The sequence below is a fragment of the Xyrauchen texanus genome, chromosome 1 (genome assembly GCF_025860055.1).
Source record: "Xyrauchen texanus isolate HMW12.3.18 chromosome 1, RBS_HiC_50CHRs, whole genome shotgun sequence".
Classification (NCBI taxonomy): Eukaryota; Metazoa; Chordata; class Actinopteri; order Cypriniformes; family Catostomidae; genus Xyrauchen; species Xyrauchen texanus.
In genome coordinates this window covers 18,077,022-18,104,218 of record NC_068276.1, presented here as the reverse complement: position 1 = coordinate 18,104,218, position 27,197 = coordinate 18,077,022, and the positions used below count along the sequence as shown (strand labels likewise).

The following is a 27,197-nucleotide window of genomic DNA, read 5'->3' as shown; positions in this document are numbered from 1 at the left end:
GAGGAAGCTGGTGTGTTATTAGGAAATCAGGGTAAAGTGCATTGAGAATGGTGGTTGTAATTTCCACTTCAAATTTAACTGACAGTAATGACAATATTTATGAAAGACTTGAGGAGTGGCAATTCAAGAGGCATCGACAGATTGGAGTCAATATGGAGCACCAGTAGTTTCATACATTTCTAATTAGTGAGATTAAATGTAATTACGTGGTATAAAAATCTGTAACTTCACCTTTATAATAATATAACATGAAATTGCACATTGTATAAAAACAGAAGACATATTACAGCTTTTTATAAAGGTTCTTGTGCAGAAATGTACACGTAAACCAGCAAGCTTTAATCAACACGCCATCAACAAGTCAATGTTCATGCCATAAGTACGCATTGTCGACTCTCAGTAAAACAGTGCAGTACACAAGATACATCATTTACTTTAAGAAGCCATTGCCTTTATCTTTTGCTTGATAAATATTAAGAGGTGTTTCATATTGGTCACAGTGACTAAATGTATTTAAAAAGAAAAAGATTGGAGGTGTGAATCTTGTTGTTTTGAATCGATGCAAAAGTAATAATACATTTCTCTTGGAGTCAACCTAGAAGATGCATATTAAGTCACTTAATCAACAACCAAGACCTTCGTTTTCTGCGTTGAGCCCATCCAGCGGTAAGGCAGTTCAGGAACTGGGGCAATTCTCTTTTGGTCCAGCCAAGACACCAGTGGTAAAACCTCTCATGCTTGTAGTGCCCTGCGACTCTGCCGAAAATGTATTGTACTTCTGTTCAAACTGGTTATGCCAGCATATAAGCCAACCATGCTGCTGGAGCATGTCTCTGGTATGCTGTAATTAAATGCTATATTTGTGTAGTTGAAATTGTGCTGGTTTTGTGTTTAATAAGGCATTTGCATCCAAACCCAGAAAGTACCAAATAATTCTCAGTAAATTGATCCAACAAGGCAAGTTATGCAGTCATTAACATCCTGATGACATCTTCATGAAAGGGTAATTGTGTGCATAAAGGGGTCATCCATGACCATGGACAGATGGTTACAGAAACATTCCTTGTTGAGTCACAATTTCCTCTGTTAAGGCAACACCAGGAGCCAGGTTCCAAGACACGGATTTAGATTAGGTACTTTTGGGCCTGATTTCTACCAGTGATCTGTGAAAAATATAGTTGAAGTGTTTGGAAAACCGTCCTTGTCTCTAGTTAACTTTGAAGAGGCCAAAGTAGTGTTTGCCTGACACCTGCAGACTGAAGGAACCTCCGGTGACAGCCTTAAGCTCAGCACCCTTGTTTAGGCGTAGAAGGCCGGAGACCTGGCAAGGCTTTAGGAAGTGAAACTTGTGTGAGCCAGATGCTGGTGTGGTTCCATACCCCTCCATGCACTGGAGCAAGGGGCCTTTAGGAACGGAAACCTCAAGCTTCACGTACTGACTCTGGTTCTCGTTGAAGTGTACCTGAAGGTGGATGCAAGGATAGTGCCAAACAACAGGAAAAGAGGACAAGTGAAACAAGAATGTTATGAGAGAGACATTGCGCTCCATGAATTTACTTGTGCCCACCCTGAATCTCAAAATGCCCCCTGGACCAACCCAAGCGAAATTATCAAGGAGGAGCATCCCCAGTCTAACAAAGAGATAAACAGTCATTTTTCAAAAGTTGACATTCTAGTACCACCCCCGTTCAAAAGAGTCATAAAAGTAGTTCATGCAATTTGTGCATCATATTCATAGGCTTCTGAAGGCATAACATCCAAACTTAAAAAGTTATAGTAAAAAATCTTGACTTCAACCTTAGCTCTCCTTTACACACTGATGACTGCAATGAGATGCTTGTTAACAATGGCTCACAATTAAACAGTGCCAGTGTTGTGTCAAAGTCTGGTCCCCCTGTGTTTCCCCTTTGTTTAAGACTGTTCCCCCATGTTTCACCTTAGATACGTGTTAAAGTCTATTCCGCCTATGTTTCCCCTTAGGTTTAAATCAAAGTCTGTTCCCCCTATGTTTCCCCTTAGGTTAAATTCAAAATCTGTTCCCCCTATGTTTCCCCTTAAGGTTAGTGTCGCAGCCTGTTACACCTATGTTTCACCTTAAGGTTAGTGTGGAAGTCTGTTCCCCCTATGTTTCCCCTTAAGGTTAGTGTGGAAGTCTGTTCCCCCTATGTTTCCCCTTAAGGTTAGTGTTGAAGTCTGTTCCCCCTATGTTTCCCCTTAAGGTTAGTGTGGAAGTCTGTTCCCCCAATGTTTCCCCTTAAGGTTAGTGTGGAAGTCTGTTCCCCCAATGTTTCCCCTTAGGTTAGTGTTGAAGTCTGTTCAAAAAGAGAAATATAAGGGAAACTCTTCGGAATAAACTTCGGAATTAGTGTGGAAGTCTGTTCCCCCAATGTTTCCCCTTAGGTTAGTGTTGAAGTCTGTTCCCCCTATGTTTCCCCTTAAGGTTAGTGTCAAAGCCTGTTACCCCTATGTTTCCCCTTAGGTTAGTGTCGAAGCCTGTTACCCCTATGTTTCCCCTTAGGTTAGTGTCGAAGCCTGTTACCCCTATGTTTCCCCTTAGGTTAGTGTCAAAGCATGTTACCCCTATGTTTCCCCTTAGGTTAGTGTCAAAGCATGTTACCCCTATGTTTCCCCTTAGGTTAGTGTCGAAGCCTGTTCCCCCCTATGTTTCCCCTTAGGTTAGGGTCGAAGCCTGTACCCCCTATGTTTCCCCTTAGGTTAGTGTCGAAGCCTGTACCCCCTATGTTTCCCCTTAGGTTAGGGTCGAAGCCTGTACCCCCTATGTTTCCCCTTAGGTTAGGGTCGAAGCCTGTTACCCCTATGTTTCCCCTTAAGGTTAGTGTCATTTACATTTACATTTATGCATTTGGCAGACGCTTTTATCCAAAGCGACTTACAGTGCACTTATTACAGGGACAATCCCCCCGGAGCAACCTGGAGTTAAGTGCCTTGCTCAAGGACCCAACAGTGGCATCTTAGTGGTGCTGGGATTTGAACCCCCGACCTTCTGGTCAGTAACCCTGAGCCTCAACCACTGAGCCACCACTGCTCCATGTCAAAGCCTGTACCCCCTATGTTTCCGCTTAGGTTAGTGTCGAAGTCTGTTCCCCCTATGTTTCCCCTTAAGGTTAGTGTCGAAGTCTGTTCCCCCTATGTTTCCCCTTAAGGTTAGTGTTGAAGTCTGTTCCCCCTATGTTTCCCCTTAAGGTTAGTGTGGAAGCCTGTTACACCTATGTTTCCCCTTAAGGTTAGTGTGGAAGTCTGTTCCCCCTATGTTTCCCCTTAAGGTTAGTGTGGAAGCCTGTTACACCTATGTTTCCCCTTAAGGTTAGTGTGGAAGTGTGTTCCCCCAATGTTTCCCCTTAAGGTTAGTGTGGAAGTCTGTTCCCCCTATGTTTCCCCATAGGTTAGTGTTGAAGTCTGTTCCCCCTATGTTTCCCCTTAGGTTAGTGTTGAAGTCTGTTCCCCCTATGTTTCCCCTTAGGTTAGTGTTGAAGTCTGTTCCCCCTATGTTTCCCCTTAGGTTAAAGTCAAAATCTGTTTCCCCTTAGGTTAGTGTTGAAGTCTCTTACCCCTATGTTTCCCCTTAGGTTAGTGTCGAAGCCTGTTACCCCTATGTTTCCCCTTAGGTTAGTGTCAAAGCCTGTTCCCCCTATGTTTACCCTTAGGTTAGTGTGGAAGTCTGTTACCCCTATGTTTCCCCTTAGGTTAGTGTCGAAGCCTGTTCTCCCTATGTTTACCCTTAGGTTAGTGTGGAAGTCTGTTACCCCTATGTTTCCCCTTAAGGTTAGTGTGGAAGTCTGTTACCCCTATGTTTCCCCTTAGGTTAGTGTCAAAGCATGTTACCCCTATGTTTCCCCTTAGGTTAGTGTCAAAGCCTGTTCCCCCTATGTTTCCCCTTAAGTTATTGTGTAAGTCTGTTATCCCTATGTTTCCCCTAAGGTTATCACTTTCTGTAAAGCTGCTTTGAAACTGTGTGTATTTTGAAAGCTTTATACAAATAAAATTGCTTGACTACCATTTATCATATTTAAAATCCTTATCTTATTTTTATATTATCATTGCAAGCTCACATTCCAGATGTCCAGCTTCAATACTACAATCCAACATTGAAAGTCATTTCTTAATTTGTGTCATGAGCTCACATCAAATCATGCAAAATCAAAATATCAAAATAATATGTTTACTTCATATTTCTTTTTTCTCTTTTTGATTTTCTCCCCTTTTCTCCTCAATTTGGAATGCCCAATTCCCAATACGCTCTAGGTCTTCGTGGTGGCGTATTGACTCGCCTCAATCCAGGTGGCGGAGGACAACTCTCAGTTGCCTCCGCATCTGAGACAGTCAATCTGTGCATGTTATCACTTGGCTTGTTGAGTGCGTTACCACGGAGACCTAGCATGTGTGGAGGCTCACGCTATTCTCCGTGGCATCCATGTACAACTCGCACAACCACACGCCCCACTGAGAGCGAGAACCACATTATTGCGAACATGAGGAGGTTAACCCAACGGGACTCTACCCACCCTAGCAACCGGTTGGTTGCTTATGAAGCCTGTCTGGAGTCACTCAGCAGGCCCTGGATTCAAACTTGTGACTCCAGGTGTGGTAATCAGTGTTATTACTTCATGTTTTCCGGTAAATTATGCAGTCAGAAAAGCATTTAGCTGTGAAACATTTTCATATGTGTGTTCTAATTTTTCAGAAAGCTAGGAGGTGCTAGAGCTTTATTTTTAGCGAAGATTTATTCAAACAAAATTTTATGTAATTTATTTCATTGTTCATATGTCTTACTGCCATTTTAATATGTTCTATCTGTCTTTCAGCATGTAATAATTTGCTCTTGTTCATTGTTTTATTATCTTTGATCCGTTTTATTTTTTTGTTCTAATAGTTTTTAGATTATAAAAGTTTATAAAAATTACAAATAAAATGCCAAAACTTTATCATCAATGTAAACTTAGCTGATATGTTTACTTTGCATATCATTAGTTTGGTGTTGTATTTGGGGTTTATGAACGCACTGACGGGGGCCCCCACAGAAAGTTTTGCTTTGGGCCCCCTTAAAGGCAAGGAGCGCTTAAATCTAGCAAAAGCAAAAATAGCTTTTTGTGTGAATGACGCAAGTTCTCACTTGAACACAAACATGTGAACGAGCTTCTCTCATACACTCAAGAATGTGCGAAAAAGAGCCATGGCATACGATTTTTAGGTAAATTTTAGGTTGTTTCCCACCAAAACTGTCGTTTTGCCTTCAGAAGACTTTTTGAAGAGTTTGATGCACGAGACACGAGGAATATTTTGATACTTTTGCTTCCTTTTTTTAAGCTTTAAAGTAAGTCACTGTCAACTGCCGTTGTATTGAAAAGACAGATCAGGATATTAATTTCTGCTTTTGTGTTCCCCATAAGAAAAAAAGTGCATTTGAGACGACATGAGGGTGAGTAAATTATGAAAGAATGAACTACTCTTTTAAGCAAGCCTACTGACAGGTCCTCACCCCTTGTTTTGAGAAAGATGGAAGTTAATGATGACAGTGTGTCTAAATATATGCTACTAGTGAATGCAGTGTGTCAGAAAGGTTTACAGAAAACTGGTTCGGTTAAACTCACTTGACAGTAAAGGAAGTAGACGCCGCTGCGCTCCACTTTGAAGGTGCCGGTGTCTGGATTGTAATGCACTGCTCTGCTCATATTCAGCTGCTCCTCTGTCCATCCTTTAATGACTCCCTCATTCCCCACTAAGACACACAACCGCGCACACACATACTATTAGAAAGTATTTCATTTGACAGAGCGTTACTGATTATTTCACATGATGTATGTTATAAATGGTCCTCCCCATAACTCACCATTTTTGGCAGAATCTTTGGTTACTGTTGAAAATTGAGATATACATTAGGGCGAACAGTTAGATGGAGAGACAGAATAGCCATTGGATGTTCCATTGATACATTAAGTGATTTGAAATAATGTCCACTTACTCTCAAAATGAGAGGCCGCTTTGCGTCCATTTCCTTTTCTCCCTCCCGCTTGTAAGATAAAAAACAAAAGAGAGGCATGTTTTGGACAAAATACGAAACTCTCTGTGATGAAGATTAGAGGTAAAGCATCTGTGTAGAGCTCCTGCAATTTATAGCATTAAACAGCTGTGCAGATGCAAACATCATGGATTAATCTACAATAATTTATCTACCAGCTGAGGCCCTGATTGTCAAAGCAGATGGTCAAATATTTCCTTTCAGCTCGGCTCTACACTTCTCTTAGCCTTTGTTTTCAGCCACAGCCATCTTGCTCAATATTTTCTTCATTTCTCCCCACCAGCTGGTTTGTGTCGACAAAGAAAAGAGACAAAACTTGAAAACAAAAGAAAAATGGATTGTGGCCTCTTTCCTAACCTTTCCATGCAAAAACAATTATAATAACAATCTGTCTATGAAGTGGGATAGAGTAACAGCTACTGCTACCGTTTAACTACATGCAACATTTCAAACAAACCACCTTGAGAAATGAGTGTTTTGTCCCTTTCCAGAGTCTCTAGTGTCTTGCCTAATGAGAGCTGCCCGAACTCCGGCTAGTCTGTCAAAATGTGCATTGACTGATCACCTACATCTCAGACTTCAAAAGGAACCTCATAGCAATGGTTAACCCGACTGTTATTTCTGGCTGACTGGTTCAACTTGAAGCCTGACTGTCCCTAAGGGGCACTATTTTGGGCTAGAAAAACAATATAGTTTGAGGAATGATTGTGGATAAGCATTTTGGCTCTGAAATCAGACAGCCGACAGGTGTCAGCTGAAGACTTGCGGCTTGCTCATTAGACTTCTGATGGTCCATCTGTTCTGGAGTAATGTTTATTTTGCTGATCTTTTTGGCCATAGCTCCTTGCGTTCTGTTGTTTTTGCCCTGCTGGCACATTGTTTTTCACATTGCACTTGGGAGGCAAGCCTCGGATGCCTTATCACATAATTGCAATAGAATTCAAGGCAGAACTGAAGCAATTCGATTGCCAATTAAAGCTATTTCAGGCTTCAATGCAGGGGTCACTTGTTTTAGAATGGTTCTAAAACCACATGCCCTTGTGGTCCTTGTGCCAACTGGTTTTGCTGGGTAATGTAATGTCCATCCAGCTCAAACCCGTAATTTCTCCTGTCATTCAGCCTGCTGCCTACTGCTTCCTGTTGCAGCTTTTGGAAACATGTGATCAACGATTTTTCTTGTCTTTACAACATGTTAGGGCAACACTGCTTTAATAATGCTTTTATACATTTCCTGCTATTTCAATTCGGTGTCCTTCAAAAAGCAATCTGTTATTGCTTTAATTGGCAGTCTATGCATGATACGGTAACAGACGGCATAATCTAATGATCACAATAACATTTTTGTTATTGTTTATAAAAACACTCATTTTCAATTGTTCCTTTAGGTCTTTACCAGTGTTGGGCAAATAACTAAAATTGTAATATTACTACTTTACTAATTACTTAATAAAAAATTACATTACTAATTATTTTACTTTTAAAGGGATAGTTGACCCAATAATGGAAAATCCCTCATCATTTACTCACCCTCTTGTCATCCCAGAGGTGTATGGCTTTCTTTCTTCTATTGAAAACATATGAAGAGTTTTAAAAGAATATCTCAGCTCTGTAGGTCCATACAATGCAAGTGAATGGTGACCAGAACTTTGTAGCTCCAGAAATCATGTAAAGGAAATATAGAAGTAATCCAAAAGACTCCAGTGGTTAAATCCATGTCTTCTGAAGCGATATACCAGGTGTGGGTGAGAAACAGATCGAAATTTAAGGATTTTTTTTTACTCTAAATCTCCACTTTCACTTTTACATCTGAAAGCAGCATGTGGTGCCTGTTTAGTTTCACTTTCACATCTGAAAGTTAAAGTGGCGATTTAGAGTAAAAAAGTCGCATGGATAACTTTTGTTTCCTTTATGTGCTTTTTGGAGCTATGAAATTCTGGTCACCATTCAATTGCATTGTACTGACCTACAGAGCTGAAATATCCTTTTAAACATTTTCATTTGTGTTCAGTAGAAGAAAGAAAGTCATAAACATCTGGAATGCCATGTGGGTGAAAGAATTGTCATTTCTGGGTGAATTATCCCTTTAATCTACTTTATAAAACAGAAAGGTTGTATTGTTTTTTGCTCAACAAAATCAAAATAATCTCCTCATCAGTCACTGTCACATGCAAGTCATACACTCAGAACTGAATATTTTTTCAGAAATATTTTTTATAATATAATATCCTCAAGGGAGAAACATGTGGTTCTGAGTGTATGACTTGCATGTGACAGTGGAATTATAGACATTCAATTTCATAGTTTAGTCAAATTAAGTTAAAACTTTAATATTTATATGTTAAACTTAAATATGGTTTTAATAAATCATAAATCACAAGTAATATTATATTTAAAATGTTAGAATATATCGTCTACTCACATTCCAGCACCAATAAAAATATGCAGCTTTGAAATATGTAGCTATCCTTTGAATAAAGTGCAACAGTCTAATTATAGATGTAGAAATTCCATATATTATTCCATAGACAAATTGATTTTTTAAAGACAGACCTACCATGAGCTCTGAGTTTGTTCATCGATGGTATATGCTTCTGATGAAGCCATTAACCTGCGCTATTTCAACTTCATTTTTTGTGTTTAATAGCCGAGTTACTGGTGAACAACTACACTACCCATGGTCCAGCAGAGAAAGATCAACCAATCAGAGAACTGCAGCCAAGAATGCCCGCCAAACAAGTCCGGATGCGACAGCACACTCCCATGAATGATGAAATTCGAGTCGGTCTCCCCTCACCTTTAAACTACTAATATATCTGTATATATTGGAACATTTCGCAATAAATGTAAACTATATAATTTCTATGGAAGAAATTAATGGGAAAAATACTTCTGGAACCCATGCGGCTAAAAAAGTGAGTGGGCACTGTTGCACTCTGGTCAGTGTGTGATGTTTCAATCTTTTATTGGTTGGGGGTCTGGGTAGCTCAGGTAGTATTGTTGCTGACTACCACCCCTGGAGTCGCGAGATGGAATCCAGGGTGTGCTGAGTGACCCCAGCCAGGTCTCCTAAGCAACTCAATTGGCCCGGTGCTAGGGAGAGTAGAGTCACATGGGGTAACCTCCTCATGGTCACGATTAGGGGTTCTCGCGCTCCATTGGGCACGTGATAACTTGTGTGTGGATCGCGGAGAGTAGCATGAGCCTCCACATGCTGGGAGTCTCCGCGGTGTCATGCACAATGAGCCACGTGATAAGATAATGCGCGGATTGACTGTCTCAGAAGCGGAGGCAACTGAGACTTGTCCTCCACCACCCGGATTGAGGTGAGTAACCATGACACCATGAGGACATACAAATCTTCTAGTGGTCACATGTCTACTCGTCATCCAGATTTGCTCCCATGTTCCAAAGTGTTTGTGGAAGTGTAGCATGAATGACCCTTTACTCAGGTTTTAAATGTAATCTACATAAATAATATTATAATATGTGTAACCCAAGTAACGTCTTTAAAATGCACTTAATTGAAAGTCAGTAACTGTAATGCGATTACAAGAATTCAAAATGTAATGCCTTACATTGCTTTTTGAGTAATTCGAAAAGTAATTATATTACAGTAATTCATTATTTTGTAATCCGATTACACCCAACACTGGTCTTTAGTCGTCGACTTTACTGATCAGCTTTGATTACATGTCATTAACTGATTTGTGCCTGACATTACGACACATGATGTCCTTCAGTACCATCTCTGCGGAACCTCTGACTCTCCAGCAGTTCACGTTTTTCCAGGATGAGCTGGAAGACGGCCTTACGCTGCATATTCACCTGCAAGGGAAAGAAATAGCGAGAGTGAGAAGAAGCAAGAATAACATTTCTCATCACGCTCAACAGCTTTTGCAGACAGAGATGGGAGACAGACACAACCAGGGTGACTGGGCCAGGAATGGAACTTAAATATGTGTGTCAGGTTCAAGCAGGCCACTGGGGAGAAGCATTGCTGGCTTCTGTTAACTGATGTTTTGCGGGTAACCCATGCAGTAGTCATAGCTTTTGAAATAATCAAAACCAAGCTGGAGGCGTTCCGGAACGAGACAAAAACAAACAGTCACCAGAAGCCTGGCAAACACTGAAACCTGGTTTTTAATAGGTCAACCACTTCCTCTAAATGAAAACCGGTAACGACACCTTGCAATCTTTTTTTCCGTAATGCTACACATTCCTGGAATGCTTATTTGTTATAAGCAAACTTTAAATAAAGTAGGAAAGAATGAGCTAACAAACAATGTGACCAGCATGTGGAAGCTTTGTCAGCAGTTTAGCAAATGCCTGGTGACAGAAGCTGTGGTTGTGCATGAGGGTGAAGAGAGTATGCCCAATTTGCATTGGATCTACACTCACCACACACAATTATAGCTAATGTTCTGTACAGCAAAGCCACAGTCATAGTCATGCGTTCCCATAGGGCCATTGAGGGGGGCCCCCCAGCTCTTAATGAATACCTTTAATATTTTGTAACGTCATTGCGTCCCTGTGTGCGCCATCTGAATCAGCACTTGGGCGCTGCCTGCACATCTTTTAGCGTGCCAATTCCTGCGTGACAACTTTTATATGCGGGTAGTGCCACAACAAAACGCATGGCAAAGTAAGAGAGTGCAAAAGGCTGTAAGTGGTAGCTTACAAGTCGCAAATCATTTAACCATAAGTACACAAATGCTTTTACGAGACACGATGCTTAAAAAGCAATGTCAATTGGCTTCAAACGCGCCAGTGCCAAGCAGTATAAGATTTCCAGTAAATTGCCCTAAACATGGAGCAAAATTGGCAACAGAGCCATCACACTTGGGCAGCGGCTTTAGAAACGAAATAAGCCCATAACTCACAGCACCCTGCGCGCAAAGTCTGGAAGGCTCATAGAAACGCGTCCCGCAGACCCCCAGCGGTGCCGCAGCTGTATATTAGTGTAATCAAGTGCTTGTAATGTAATCAGATGATTACTTTACTCTAAAGTAATCAGATGATTACTTAAGACATCGGCTACCTCCCAAAAACCAGTGGAGGTTTTATGTCGGGACCATAAGAGAGTGTTGCATAACCTCGTGATTAAAATAATAATAATAATAATAATAATAATAATAATAATAGGCCTAATAATTAAAAAACAACTATTCCAATATTACTGTATAGGCTAATTAGTGTTGACAACATAGTGAAATGTACTGACAAATATGCTTGAGAGTGCATGCAAAATGCGCAAGACTTGGCATGCAAAGAAGAGGGGGATGCAAAAGAGCAATCTCGCTTACCTGCTCTAAGCGCTCTTGCAGAGTTTTGAAAGACCTGGACAGGTCCCGCGTTTGTCGCAATGTCCACACTGTAAATACGGCACTGCACACGGCGAGGGACAGCGCGAGCACGGCCATGAGCGACCAGACCAAGCGCAATGTGCGGGTGCGTCTCCTCGGAAGAATTCGCTGCATTTTTGCGCACGCGGATCGTTTACCGTTCTAGAGCTTCCACATCAGTCATTCTGTCCATATTCCACGCCGACATCTCTTGAGCCGCTCTGGTAGGTCCCATGCGCGAGAGCTTCTCCAACTCAGAGCGCAAATGCAGATGCGTTACCTCCAGCGCGCTCAGTGCAAACCTACACACGTTGCAAGATTGACCTCAGTAAACAAGCAAGTTTGGGGAACGTCGCAGCTTGCAATGCTTTGGTATATGGAGAACTGTCTGCGTTTATTGCATTAACTTGCAGCTGGCCTCAAAAATAGTGCAATATTCCTATCATTGTGCAGAGAGGTGACAGTAGTAGATCTATAGCCTGGGATTTGGACTTGATTCGCATTCTTCAAGGACCTGTTTCTTGGACATGGCTTCCCCTTGTTGGCTTTGATAAATAGAGCATGGTCTAGTCGATAGGAGGTCTCATTTACTGCACTTCTGTGTCCAGGCGCTCAAGTATGCTCTGCAGGGAAGTGAGTCCTGCTGCACAGCAGTGGAAAAAAGATTTCCTTCCCCCTCGTGCGGTGCCAAGCATTCCTATTCTGTAGTGAAATACTATTTAGCACTGCATCAAATCAACAAGTGCATTTTGCTATGTTTATGATTTACCTTCAGAGACCACTATAGCAGAGGTGCATCATTTTTGTGAAACATAAAAAACTACACGTAACTGTAGTGTAAACTTTGAACTGAAAGGAATCAATTTTGGGTTCACCCCAAAATGAAAATGCTCTCATCATTTACTCACCCTTGTGCCATCCCAGATGTGTATGGCTTTCTTCTGCAAAACCCAAATGAAGATTTTTAGAAGAATATCTCAGCTCTTTAGCTTGCATATTCAATGCAAATGAATGGTGGCCAGAAGAATGTAAATGTGCTATCAGGGTCCTTTTTTACTATGAATCTCCACCTTTGACCAGCCCCAACCAGTAGCTGGCGATATGCATGAAGAATGCAAAGAAATAAAAAGAGAATGTGAAAGTGAAAATGGAGATTTATGGTAAGGACTTAAATATTGATCTGTTTCTCACCCACATCTATCATATCGCTTCAGAAGACACAGATTTAATCACTGGAGTTGTATGGACTACTTTTGTGCTGCCTTTATATGCTTTTTGGAGCTTCAAAGTTCTGGTCACAATTCACTAATTGTATGGACCTATAGAACTGGAATATTCTTCTAAAAGTCGTAATTTGTGCTCAGCAGAAGAAAGTCATAAACATCTGCAGTACCCTATAGTGTGAGCAAATAAGAGAATTGTTTTGTATGTGTGAGAACTACTCCTTGACTCAAAGCAGCTGTTTTGGTGGGGCAAATTGCACATTGAACGAAACCGCTTGCTGAAGTCACACACAATTCACCCCAAAACAAAATATGCTTAAAATTTTTGTCTTAAGTGGCTTCCAAAAAAGAAAAGAAAAAACACTTTTCACGAAGGAAATATATACATCGATATCGGTTCTCCATTTAAATATAAATTAATTAATTCTCCGCACGAATAATCCAATAGTGTGGCGTGTCGCTCAGTCACTTCTCTAAGTAACCACATGATGGCGGTGTTGTCTAAGGTGTGGGAACTGCAACAGCTCAAACAAATAGCGATCTGCCGCCTAAATGTGAATCCAACTTTCAACTGAAATAATTTTTTAACAGTTTTAAATCATATACTCTCAAATGCTTAGCATAAATTAAAAACACGTACAGTCAAACCTGAACATATATAATTTTATTCATGGCATTTAGAACAGACAAAACAACAGACCTCCACAGCACACTGGACACAGAAGCTTGTAATAGGGTAACATTTTCGGGAGGGTACACGGCATTTTCAAAAGTGCAGTTCCTTTTTAACAGGTAAAAAACGTTACATACAAATTATAGGATGAAGTACTTATGGGTTGCATGTTCAAGTTGTATACAGTGCATACTTAAATATATGGGAGTTTATTAATACTTAAAACCTTATTATACAAGGCAAAATAAACAATTAAATTGGAGAATGGCTCCATTACCACAAATCAACACAATAAGGATTTATCTTATGTGCATTTTTTTGTAAATTTGTCGAGCTTGTTCTTTGTTAGGAGAAATGCCTGGTGCCATGTAAAGCATAAAGTGACACATCTGTAACGTCTAGGTAGCCATGACATCTCTTTTGCATACCAATCAATCACATTTTACAATATACACCGATAAGCCACAACATTAAATACACCTGCCTAATATCATGTAGGTCCCACTCGTGCTGCCAAAACAGTTCTGACCTGTCGAGGCATGAACTCGACAAGACCTCTGAAAGTGTCCTGTGATATCTGGCATCAAGATGCTTTAAGTCCTGCAAGTTTCGAGGTGGGGCCTCCATGGATCGGACTTGTTGGTCAAGCACATCCCATAGATGCTCAATCAGACTGCGATTAGGGGAATTTGGAGGCCAAGCCAACACCTTGAACTTTTTGTCATGTTCCTCAAACCATTACTGAACAATTTTTGCAGTATTGCAGGACGCATTATTCTGCTGAAAGAGGCCACGGCCTCAGGGAATACTGTTGCCATGAAGTGGTGTTAGTGGTCTCCAACTATATTTATGTATGTGGTACGTGTCAAAGTAACATCCACATGAATGCCAGGACCCAAAGTTTCCCAGCAGTACATTACCCAGAGCATCACACTGCCTCCGCCGTCCTGCCTTCTTCCCATAGTGCATCCTGCTGCCATCTCTTCCCCAGGTAAACAACGCACACACACCTGGCCATCCACATGATGTAAATGAAAACATGATTCATCAGACCAGGCCACCTTCTTCCATTGCTCCATGATCCATTTCTGATGCTCACGTGCCCTTTGTAGGTGCTTTCGGTGGTGGACAGGGGTCAGCATGGGCACTCTGACCGGTCTGTGGCTATTCAGCCCCATCAGCAAGCTGCGATACACTGTGTGTTCTGACACCTTTCTATCATGGCCAACATTACGTTTTTCAGCAATTTGTGCTACAGTAGCTCTTCTGTGGGATCGGACCAGACAGGCTTGCCTTCGCTCCCCATGTGCATCAATGAGCCGTGATTTCATCACTGTTAATTGAATTAAAACTTGAAAATTGTTTTTGTCATATAATATTAATAAAACAGTGATGCGATCTACACACAATTGATGACGAGCCACGCAAATGAGTGCAACCATGACCCTGACGACCCACCCCTTGACAGGTGCCACTGTAACAAGATAATTGATGTAATTTACTAAACCTGTCAGTGGTTTTAATGTTGTGGCTTATCAGTGTAATGTAAAAGCTTTTAAGAGAAAATTACTTATGTGTGCAATTTCTAGTAAAGTGTCAACCTGTGTCTCTGAGCTCTTATTAAGAGTAGACAGGGGATTCAATGTGCATGACAATTTAAAGGTCTCCCTGGGCCAAATGTTCAAGGGCATCACCCTCACAACGCATGCAGTGATAGCCGAGGTCAGAGGTCACATCCCAGCAGCCCTGCTTCAGGTAGAAGTCAAGTGATGACTTGTTCCAGTCCAACACTGTGAAATTCAACTGAGTGCAACCAGCAGCCAGACCAAGCTGAGGGTAAGCACAATCAGACATGATCAACAACATCAACAACCAACAGTAATCTGGTGCATAATTTAAAGGCAGATCCTATTTGCACTCTGGTTCAAATAATGATACAGTGCATCCGGAAAGTATTCACGGCTTCACTTTTTCCACATTTTGTTATGTTCCAGCCTTATTCCAAAATTTAGTAAATTAATTATTTTCCTCGAAATTCTACAAACAATAACCCATAATGTCAACGTGAAAGAACATTGTTTGAAATCTTTGCAAATTTATAAGAAAAAAAATTCACATGTACAGAAGTATTCACAGCTTTTGCCATGACAAAATTGAGCTCAGGTGCATCCTGTTTCCACTGATCATCCTTGAGATGTTTCTACAACTTGATTGGAGTCCACCTGTGGTAAATTCAGTTGATTGGACATGATTTGGAAAGGCACACACCTGTCTATATGAGGTCCCACAGTTAACAGTGCATGTCAGAGCACAAACAAGCCATAAAGTCCAAGTCGTCGGTAGACCTCCGAGAGAGGATTGTATTGAAGCACAGATTTGGAGAAGGGTACAGAAACATTTCTGCAGCATTGAAGGTCCCAATGAGCACAGTGGCCTCCATCATCTGTAAATGGAAGAAATTTGGAACCACCAGGACTCTTCCTAGAGATGGCCGCTACACCAAAGTGAGCGATCGGGGGAGAAGGGCCTCAGTCAGGGAGGTGACCAAGAACCCGATGGTCACTCTGACAGCGCTCCAGCATTTCTCTGTGGAGAGAGGAGAACCTTCTAGAAGAACAACCATCTCTGCAGCACTCCACCATTCAGGCCTGTGTGGAAGAGTGGCCAGACGGAAGCCACTCCTCATTAAAAGGCACATGACAGCCCACCAGGAGTTTGCCAAAAGGCACCTGAAGGACTTTCAGACCATGAGAAACAAAATTCTCTGGTCTAATGAAACAAAGATTTAACTCTTTGACCTGAATGGCAAGCGTCATGTCTGGAGGAAACCAGGCACCGCTCATCACCTGGCCAATAACATCCCTACAGTGAAGCATGGTGGTGGCAGCATCATGCTGTGGGGATGTTTTTCAGCGGCATGAACTGGGAGACTAGTCAGGATCGGGGGAAAGATGAATGCAGAAATGTACAGAGACATCCTTGATGAAAACCTGCTCCAGAGCGCTCTGGACCTCAGACTGGGGCGAAGGTTCATCTTCCAACAGAACAATGACCTTAAGCACACAGCCAAGATAACAAAGGAGTGGCAATGAGATAACTCTGTTAATGTCCTTGAATGGCCCAGCCAGAGCCCAGACTTGAACCCGATTGAACATCTCTGGAGAGATCTGAAAATGGCTGTGCACTGACGCTCCCCGTCCAACCTGATGGAGCTTGAGAGGTCCTGCGAAGAAGAATGGGAGAAACTGCCCAAAAATAGGTGTGCCAAGCTTGTATCATCATACACAAAAAGACTTGAGGCTGTAATTGGTGCATACTTATGTACATATGATTTTTTTCCCCCCGTTTTTTTATTTTTAATACATTTGCAAAGATTGAATATAATGAATTTAATCCATTTTTGAATAAGTGTAAATCTGTTTAAATAAAAATACATTTTGAAAAATGTGGAAAAGCTACATTCACTGTATATGCTATGTACACCCCAGTGCAAATAGTGTCAGATACAGTTTGCACCCACATTTAAATACTAACATACAGTATATGGGGATCACTGCAGTATTTATTGTGATGTTTAGAGTCCCACAGACACACTACATTAACCCCTTAACCTAACCTTAACCTTAGAAAAAATAACCTTGGTTTTACAACAGTAACCATAGTTTCACCATGGTATTTCTTTGTACATTTACAGTAACCACAAAACTAACCATGATTACTATATTACCACCATATTACAGTACATGGTTAATTGAATTAAAACTTGAAAATAGTTTTTGTCATATAATATTAATAAAACAGTGATGCAATCTCCACACAATTGATGACGAGCCACGCAAATGAGTGCAACAGACCCCGCCTCCGGATAAAAACACTTCCCTGCACGCCTCGACATTCACCGTAGCAAAATCACTGTGATGAAATCAACATTTATATACATTTTTATCTATTATTATAAGTAGTATTAATGGAAATATTAAGATTGGAAACTAGGTTGCTAGGACAACCTTGCACATTCACACACCGTCTTTACATGCCACAGCATAAATTAAATAATGAGCATAACGTTATAAATAAACCACCCTCACCTGGGCAACTTTGGCCATTAGAGCCTTTCCAATGCCTTTCCCTGAAAATACATAGAAAATCATTAATAAGACCAGGGCAATTCAATTAATTGTAAATCCAAATGAACATTAATTACCCCTGAACTCTGTCATCACATACAGATCCTGCATGTACACCGCCCGGCCTTTCCATGAGCTGTACATGTAGAAATACAGAGAGTAACCGATCTTGGTATGACCTGTGAAGATACATAAACACATACACACTACATAAATCCATAAAGTACTTATTAATAGTGACTTTTTTCTGGTCAAAATATACATTTATGCTCAGCAGATCAATCATCCCTGTCAGCTAGATGGCTGAAGTCCAAAATGTTTACACCAAACACAAAACTCTACAGCAGATATAAGGAGTAAGTAAACAATGTGTGCAAACAATATCAAGTTACAAAACATATATATATCACAATATTAGTACTGCATTCTTACACTTTATGACACCTTACTGACACTTTTCAGTCATAACTACATAAGTAAATGTCAACATAATATATGCATATGTAATAGTCAGCTAAGTGAACTAAAATGTAATTATATTAATGTAGCTGTACAAAACATATCATAGAAACCATGGATGTGAGTATGTAAGGCAAGAGAATAAAATTGCCAAACCAGCTTATGTAACAACCATCCACAGAGGCTAGACATGACCCATATATCCTGATTAGATAACAAACAAACTATCTCTAAGTGCAGCAGGGACATAATATCTTTAATGTGTGGCTCGTAAAAGATGTTTTGCAAAGATGTTGAATCAACCTGGGTCCTTTGAAATGTGATTCATTTTCCCTCACCATTTTTGGATTTAAGGTGCTCTGGTACTTCAGCAATAATCCCATGGAAAAAAGGGTTTTTGGAGAAGCCATCTTGCTCCAGATCTATAGTAAAGAAGTAAGATTGTTATCAGCTCTGAATTATTGCCCAAGCAGTCCACAACATGAATTCTGTCAAGCATATATCATTACATTTTGATTTTAAGAAATGTGACACATAGGCCTACCTTTTTGTGTAATCTTGATCTGGTCAGAAACTTTCTCATGCTCGGCCAGTTCCTAGTGTGAAGAATTTCACAATAAAAATAGTTTAACCCTCTTTTGCATGAGAATACACTATGCATTTATAATAGAAATCATAGCCGCGGAAAGTGCTGCAGCACACCCTGTTAAGTGATGTCAAACTGTCATATTCTGTGTAATTCTCGTTCACGAAAGTAATGACGAAAATGTCAAGAGGTATTTTTGTTATTTCCACAGCAGCGGCCAACTCTAAACCCCCCAGCACCAACCCAACGGGCAAGCGGTGCCAGATGATTTGGTTTGTGAATTTCTGTAACTGCTGATCCGCTGGGATTTTCACACTCAACAGTCTCTATAATTTACTCCGAATGGTGCCAAAAACAAAAAACATCCAGTGAGGGGCAGTTCTGTGGATAGAAATGTCTTGTTAAAGAGAGAGATCAACAGAGAATGGCCAGACTGGTTTGAACTGGCAAAGTCTACGGTAACTCAGATAACCACTCTGTACAATTGTGGTGAGAAGAATATAATCTCAGAATGCTATTCTGAGATGCGGATTGATGCTGTTTTGGCGGCACGAGGGGGGACCTACACTATATTAGGCAGGTGGTTTTAATGTTTTGGTTGTGATATATGTTATAGTGGTCTTGTTCATTACGACATTAAACATTTTATCACCTTTTATTTAGTATGAATTATTTGTTCATCTGGGATGAGAGAGTGATTCTCAGAAAAAATCAAGAAACCTGGTCTGTAAATGAGGTTGCTGGCTTGCAAGACAGATAGTTAACGTTATGTGAAATTACAGAAAAGCTAGCCAGGGTAATGCAATGATCAATAAAACAAATTATTTTTGTACTTAGCATAAACCTTAGGAGCATAAGTGAAAGGGCGTGATGAGGCTAAGGGGTGTTGGGAAAGGTTGTTTGAATGCATACTATATGTAACGGGTTCAGGATGGACAAGGAGTTGTAATTCCGTTTGGTGCCACAAGTAGCGCAGAAATGACATACTTCACATTTAAATATTGATCTGTTTCTCACCCACACATATCATACCACTTTTGAATATATAGATTTAACCACTGGAGTTTTATGGATTATTTTTATGCTACCTTTATTTGCTTTTTTGAACTTCAAAGTTCTGGTCACCATTCACTTGCATTGTCTGGACTTACAGAGCTGAGATATTCTTCACAACAAAAAAAAAATCTTTATTTGTGTTCTGCAGAAGAAAGAAAGTCTCACACACATCTTGGACGGCATGAAACCATGGAACTATCCCTTTAAGGACATGACATCTGATTTTCATTCTTTATGCTAATTTTCATGACGTCATTGCACATACACATTTCAAATACAAAGTCGCAGCTGACAGCTGAAGGCTACTGCACGTTGTTGGGCATTTCGAAATCGAATACCATCCGCTAGATTCAATGACAGAGAAATATCAGATTACAGGACGGTTCAGAAAGGAATATGGTTTACTGTAATTCATTCAAAGACATTGATGTCATTACGCATGTAACACTACGCCAATGTTTGGATGATAATGAAAGATTGAGTATGGTGTTAGTGACGCCACAGAGCAGCGTTTTATTATTTCATACGCTTCTAAAACAGTCAGAAATTGACGCACGTGTGAGGTTATGCACGCATCGAGCCACTCACCAGTATCATCCGCGAGATGTCCTTACAGTCCTCAAGCGTGGCGGCCCGTATTGTAAAATCCATCTTGCTCGATGATAATAACACACAAATTGTAAGTGTTTGTCAACGTGAAAAAAACTATGAAATTGAAAATCGCCAACGATGCGTTAACTGTGTTTTGAACTGACTCACACGCTGCGCTGAGAACAGAAGAACTTGCTAGAACTGCGCCATTTGCATACTACAGCTCATACACCATGTGCTCAGCTACGGCGATTTCATTGTAAGGAACTTTTTAAATCAGCCTTTACATTTTAAACGACGACTCAAAATTTGAGTTGATGACTTATTTAAGGTGACATAGGACATTTATTATATATTACTTAATGTAGTTACCTCATTGAGTGAAGTGTTCCACAGAAACATTTGTCTTTAAATTAGGGCTGTCAATTTAACGCGTTAATTCAGTGCGATTAATTTTACAAAAATAACGCGTGAATTTTTTTAACGCATTTAATCGCACTGCCCCGGACCAAAATTTTGAAGATTCCTGAAAAATGCAAGCTTGTAGTACCACCTGTTTACTCCTGAGGACAGTAAGTAAAACTTCAGCTGTGTGAACAACACACAGTTTATACAGTGAAGAAATCACTTCAGTGGGCGTTCTTGCGTTCAAAACGCACGAAGGGATCTCAAGAGGCATTTAAAGATTGAGTATTAAACTATATTTAACTTGATACAGTGACCTAAACATTTTCTTTTTATGATGCAACGCAAACGAGACGCGACACAAACATGTCTGACGCAGGATGTGGCTGGATTGAGATGGTGCAAAATTCGGAAGTGACCTCATAAATACCTCAATTATTTTCTTGTAGAGAGATTTAATTGTGACGTCGATATATTCTGAACATTTTGTGGTCTGCAGGAGGAAACATTTTTTCATTTATTTTGGAGTTGTCCCTACTCGACTTGTTTTTGGTCTGATTTCTGCAAGATTGTTATTGATCATATTATTCCCAGCTTTCAACTTTGTTTTGAAAATGGTTTTTTTTTTTTTTTATTTTTTTTTTTTTTTTAGCTATGTCATGTCTCTTCATAAGGAATATGAATATATATTTGATTAATGTTCTGCTTTTGTTGGCAAAGTTTAGTATTCATAAATGTAAGTGTGGCGTTTTAAACCATTAGTTTTAATTTTTAATTCAGAGGTTCAGCAAAACCTAAGAACAATTCCCAATTTGAGAAACAAGAAAGCTGTAAAGTTTACTGAAATATGTAAACAATTTGATATTTTTATTAAACCTTTTATTTATTTTCCTTTTTGTTGTTGTTTGTTTTAATACATCTTTGCTATAGATGTAAAAGTTTTGTAAGCATTAATTAAAATAAATCATAATAAATCTCCAACTGATTGACAAATTCACTTGTGAAATGGATTGCTGTGAACTGTATGACAATGATTGACTTATGTTCAATAATATGGTAGTAAACAATACATTGTATTCTAAAGCCGCTTTTTATATTGTCTTATCAATGATTAACTCTTCTGCTACAGGAATTTTAATTATCTGAATATTTATATATATATATATATATATATATATATATATATATATATAATTTTGTAATATTTAAAGATAACCATGTATAATTATATATAGATATAAATATGTATAATCTTTATATATTGAATTATTTTTATATGAGGGGCTTTCTCAGCTAATATTTTTATATGCGATTAATTGCGATTAATTAATTGGGAGACCATGTAATTAATTCGATAAAAATGTTTAATCAATTGACAGCCCTACTTTAAATTCAACAACTAACTCACTTCTGTGGCTTCTTGCTAATCAGTCAGACATGATGCAGGAGCAAAGCAATCACTAATCGCTAATATAACATTAAACACAACTCATTCTGAGTGTAATGAATTCATATAATTTATACCAGATATGTGATCAGGACACCGTAGAGAAGCAGAGACCGGCTGATTTTATCCCACATATTTCATTGGTACCTACCAAATGAAGAAATAAAGGGGCATGAAATACTGATTTGAGTTTAAATAATGTTATTATGTGAAAAGAAAGAAATCACTGACTCTAGAATCTGCTGAATTCCACCTCTCGTTTTCGACAGAGTTCTGTAGGTGTTTATTTAAACAACAATTTAATATAATGGTAGGACTGCTCATTATCCTGCTTATTACATGACTACTCTCAAAATAAATAATTAAAGGCAAATTAAACATTGATTTTAAATTATTTCATTTGCTTAGCTACTTGTAAAGGGTGGTGTCTAGAATGTAACTGCCCATTTACCTAAAGTTTCCCCAGAGCCGCCCGCATGTAGCGTTCACACACTGTTTATTATGTTTATTTGAACTCCGACGAATCCCTACTCCTACCTCTAAATCTAAACCTAACATTAACCCTACCACTAAATTTAACCCTAAACCTAACCTTAGTAACAGCGAATGAGACTCTCGCGAGACTTGTGGCGGTCGCACACCAGACAAGAAGTGCCTCATCGCGGATCGGACAGGACACGTCAATGTGGTGTAGATGGCAGTCCAAAGTTATGAATAATCACCATACACAAAAGTTGCGAAGGTTTTTGGATGTCTTCAATGAATGATCAAAGTGATGTTGATGAGTTTGCAGGTTAGTGTATTAAACTGATGTAACTGTGCAAACTGATTGATTAGAACCAATCAGAATCGAGTTTTTGGTGCGGTCAACCTTTGCCTCCAAATCTTCTCAGTGTAAGTACATTTATGACCTTGCTGTTATCAACCTGTAATTGACTGTCACCTCTAGACAGTATCAAGAATTTTAGTAAAGTCAGGGGTGGAAAGGGTACTGAAAAATCATACTCAAGTAGAAGTACTGTTGCTTCCCAAAAAATGTAGTGTGAGTAAAAGTAGCTGTCCTAAAAACTACTCAAGTAAGAGTAAAGGAGTAGCTCATTTAAAAGTACTCATGAGTAGTGAGTATTCAGCCAGTATTCAGTATTCACCCAAAATGAAAATTCTCTCATAACTTACTCATCCTCATGCCATCCGGGATGTGTATGTGTTCTACTGAACACTAAGATTTTTAGAAGAATATCTCAGCTCTTTTGGTCCATACAATGAAAGTGATTTGGTGCTCCACAAATCACATAAATCAGCATAAAAGTAGTCTAATCCATGTGCCTCTAGTGATTTAATCCATGTCTTCAGAAGAGATATGATAGATGTGGTGAGAAACAGATCAATATTTAATTCCTTTTTTACTAGAAATTCTCCTCCCTGCTCAGTCAATCTCCACAATATCACTTTCTTCTTGTGTTTTTGGTGATTCACATTCTTCATGCATATCGCCACTTAATGGGTTAAGACTTAAATATTGGTCTGTTTCTCACCCACACCTGTCATATCACTTCTGAAGTCATGGATTAAACCACCAGAGTTGTATGGATTACTTTTATGCTGATTTGATGTGCTTTTTGGGGTGTCAACATTTTGGCACCCCTTCACTTACATTGAATAGACCTACAGAGCTGAAATTTTCTTCTAAAAATCTTAATTTGTGTTTAGTGCTTGTATCTTTTAGCCCAGCAATAGTTGTGTTCTCATTCTAATGCATGATGCACAATGTTCTGACGTTTGTGACAGGTGAAATACTCTTCTGAAGTATTGCTCTGCAAATGCTTATACTTTTCTATATTTATAAAGGCTAAGAATAATTATAAATTATTTTATCATCTACTTTCCTGTTCATATATATGTATTATTAAAAAACGATCAATATTTAAAAAAAAAAAATATTATTATTAAAAATGTCACTGTTTTATTCTATTACATTAATCATTTTAAAGCTAACCAAGTTATTTAGCCAAAAGTAGTGAGTGGTTTTCTCGTTTCCCTAGCCTTTATATGACATAGCCTACTAGTTTGTGCTCAATTCTGTTACATCTACACTTCAAGTCCAACATTTTGATGCAAGTACGCTTTTTGCCCCACTGTTTAAATTCACTTTAGACATAAACAACTGTTTACATTAAATCCACATCAACGGGCATTGGCGGAATTATAAAGTATATTTGATCATTTAGGTGCAAACCCGCATTAGCGCTCAAACATTAGCCGCCTGTCAATCAAACAACATGCAGCTACAGATGTCAGGAAATATACAGTAAATCTTTTATATTTTATCTAGATCAACCAACCAGTGGTGCTCTTGCTATCACATTGATTTTAAAGAACACCAATGTTCGAGATGTAAAACATAGGCTAAATATAGAAAACTACTCAAAGTTTTATCAAGGACATCTCTTTTTTTTCCCCGATAAATATCTAGATCATTTTGTTGCCCAGCCCTATTGATAACATTGCATTAATCTCTCACAGCAGCCTAATAATCTCAGTGACAGATAGTTCAATTACAGACTACATTATAGACACACAGAATCTAGTAATAATAAATATAAAATTGACATCAATATATTTCTTCTAATTAGAGGCAGTATTAATGCTGATATCTGGCTTGAGCAAGTTAAACTCACATGACATGATCATGCAATTGACCTTTTTCATTTACATTTATGCATTTGGCAGACGCTTTTATCCAAAGCGACTTACAGTGCACTTATTACAGGGACAATCCCCCCAGAGCAACCTGGAGTTAAGTGCTTTGCTCAAGGACACAATGGTGGTGGCCGTGGGGTTAGAACCAGCAACCATCTGATTAACAGCCCTGTGCTTTAGCCACTACGCCACCACCACTCCTTTTTCACTGCGAAAAGCCCTTCCAGGTGCGGCCGGATATGTTCAGCTGTAAAATATGCTTGAGGCATCCTCCACATCCATTACAGATGGCGCCAGATCTGCAGCTGCTGTTCAAGTTTTTTACATGTGATTTGATTTGATGGGAGTCACGAGACTCTCCCTAGACAATCATGTTGATGGATGAAAATAAAATCAGGACAGGGAGGTAGCGAACACAGACATTGGGAAAATAGCACAGTAAAAGTACAGTTACAGCACTTAAAATGTACTCAAGTAAAAGTAAATATATACAAATTTTAAACTACATAAGTGCAATTCTTGGGAAAAGTAGTTAATTACAGTAATGTGAGTATTTTTAATTTGTTACTTTAAACCCCTGAGTTTTATAATTTATAATTATTCTGAGTAAAGCTCATGAAGACGTTTTATTCTGCGGTGATTTTGATCATGGATGGTGCTGAAGGTCAGGCCTTTGTATTTGTGTTCTGCTGCTCTTCTGAGGACACCCCATGACAGTAATCATAAACATCAACAAGGATTTTCTCCTTCACGGTGAGTTGCCCCTCTTTCTGCTCTTACTGTTCTCTCCATCATCACTTTCTTCGAATTTCCATTGTCATTTTCCTTATGTTCCATCACACATTCCCTCTCACTGGAGCTTCTTACACGTTTCTCTTAACTGCCACAGGTGAGCATCTCCTCACACTCCTCCAAAACATGGAGGAGTCCATGTCCGGCCCGATTGCAGCTGCGTGTCCAAAGAGGAAGATCCCTGAGGAAAAATCCCTGATGAGTGTTCTCCCTGACTCTGATTAGCTGTATTTTTTATTTGAGGATCTATAATCTATATTTTGGTCATGTTTTTCCTAATTAAATCAATAGTATAATTCTGATGATCTAATTAATTCATAGTCTATTTGTTGCAGTTCAGATGACCAGAAAGTGGCCAACAACATCCGTCCTTCTGCTCCACGTCCCATGAATACAAATCTTTACAATCTGTAAGAAGTGTGTGTACAGGGCCGAAAATTTCATCAAAATGTTGGGGGGGACAATAAACATAACAATTCTCAAGAGCAATTTTTGAAGGGGACACCAAGGGGTTTTTTGTTGTTGCCCTGTTTACATTTGTATTATTTTATTTCTTAAACAATTATTTTAAGTATATATCATTATATTATTTACAATACACATATTTTAATGATATTTTAGGGGGGGGGGGGGGGACAACCCTCAGATGGGGAGTGTCCTGACCCCCCTGCGATTTCCACCTATGTGTGCGTATCTGCAAAAGGGTGAGTTTGGGTCACTACACTGCTACACTTTTCACAGACGCACACATTTTCTAGAGTTCCTCATTGTCTTGCCTCTCTTTGTCACTCATGTACTCAAATGCTGCACATTTTGCCTTCCAGTGCAGATGGCAAAGAAATAGAGGCTAATATACAGCAGGTACTGACAGAATCAGGAACTTTTCTGTTTGTGTCATTGTATGTATCTCCACAAGTCACAATGACTGATCCTATTTAAAGGTGCAATATATAACCATTTTCATGTAATTATCACCATTTTTTGCCAATGTGTGAACGGCTTGTAACGCAACTTAAAAATGAGCCGTTCCCGGACATCCAAAGTTACCTATTAAAGCATGTAGACTGATTTTCATGTGACGGGAGCAGGTTGGTTTTGCCAGGAAAATCCAAAAGATGTGATGTTTATGCGTCCTCCCCAGAGCCGTGCCTCAGTGCTTTTCTTCCGCTATTCAACATCGACAACAAATTGCAACACTATGTAACATTACCTTAGAGATGGAATCCAGCAAATGTCCAGCGCACAACACCGACTCCTACACAAACTCTGAGTAAGCCAAAAAAAATGTATCTACTGAATCCCGTCTGGCTAAGCGGGTACGTGATCGTGGTCGAGCGAAAACTAGAATGAACATCGGCAGGGCATTTGATTCCTGGAGGGAACTTTGTGCGGTTTTGGGGATCAAAACCGACCCTGAAATGGTGTTCTTCTTATTGGACAGGTAAGCTTACATAAATGCAAATCATGTGAAATATAGTGCCATAAGGATGGATCTGTGTCATTTTAACTAACTTGATCTTGCCTGCTAACGCTGATGAATTGCAAGCTACCTTGCTTCATAAATTCAAATAATTTCAACGATCTTCTCTTCATACTAAAAGTCAGGTATACAGGATGAATTTAAGCAAAAACGCTGGTTTGTTGATTGTAGTACAACATATGACATACAAAACATACAATAGTGCAACATAACAGTGCAGTGCAACAGTAAACTGTCTGGTATAGTTTGGTAGTATGTAGCTGTATTTGTGTATCTGTA

The 27,197-nt window shown here is 39.4% G+C and overlaps 2 protein-coding genes across 3 annotated transcripts; both read right to left on the bottom strand.

Annotated features, from left to right (window-relative positions):
• Positions 1-184: 184 nt before the first annotated feature.
• LOC127643959 (tumor necrosis factor ligand superfamily member 12-like) lies at positions 185-12,038 on the bottom strand. Its single transcript, XM_052126916.1, has 6 exons — positions 11,341-12,038; positions 9,781-9,862; positions 5,981-6,028; positions 5,849-5,872; positions 5,610-5,737; positions 185-1,462 (listed from the first exon to the last, which is right to left on the bottom strand). Exons 1-6 carry the CDS (start codon positions 11,512-11,514, stop codon positions 1,208-1,210), a joined length of 711 nt encoding a protein of 236 aa, XP_051982876.1. The 5' UTR covers positions 11,515-12,038; the 3' UTR covers positions 185-1,207.
• A 1,219-nt stretch (positions 12,039-13,257) lies between these two features.
• Positions 13,258-21,322, bottom strand: LOC127643978 (thialysine N-epsilon-acetyltransferase-like). 2 transcript variants are annotated; one of them, XM_052126963.1, is made up of 6 exons: positions 20,467-21,322; positions 18,406-18,457; positions 18,200-18,283; positions 17,480-17,581; positions 17,364-17,404; positions 13,258-15,105 (listed from the first exon to the last, which is right to left on the bottom strand). In XM_052126963.1, exons 1-6 carry the CDS (start codon positions 20,494-20,496, stop codon positions 14,932-14,934), a joined length of 483 nt encoding a protein of 160 aa, XP_051982923.1. In that variant the 5' UTR covers positions 20,497-21,322; the 3' UTR covers positions 13,258-14,931. The 2 variants fall into 2 exon arrangements, with proteins under 2 accessions (XP_051982923.1, XP_051982915.1); XM_052126955.1 differs by lacking the exon at positions 20,467-21,322 and adding an exon at positions 20,092-20,393.
• Between the last annotated feature and the right edge of the window lie 5,875 nt (positions 21,323-27,197).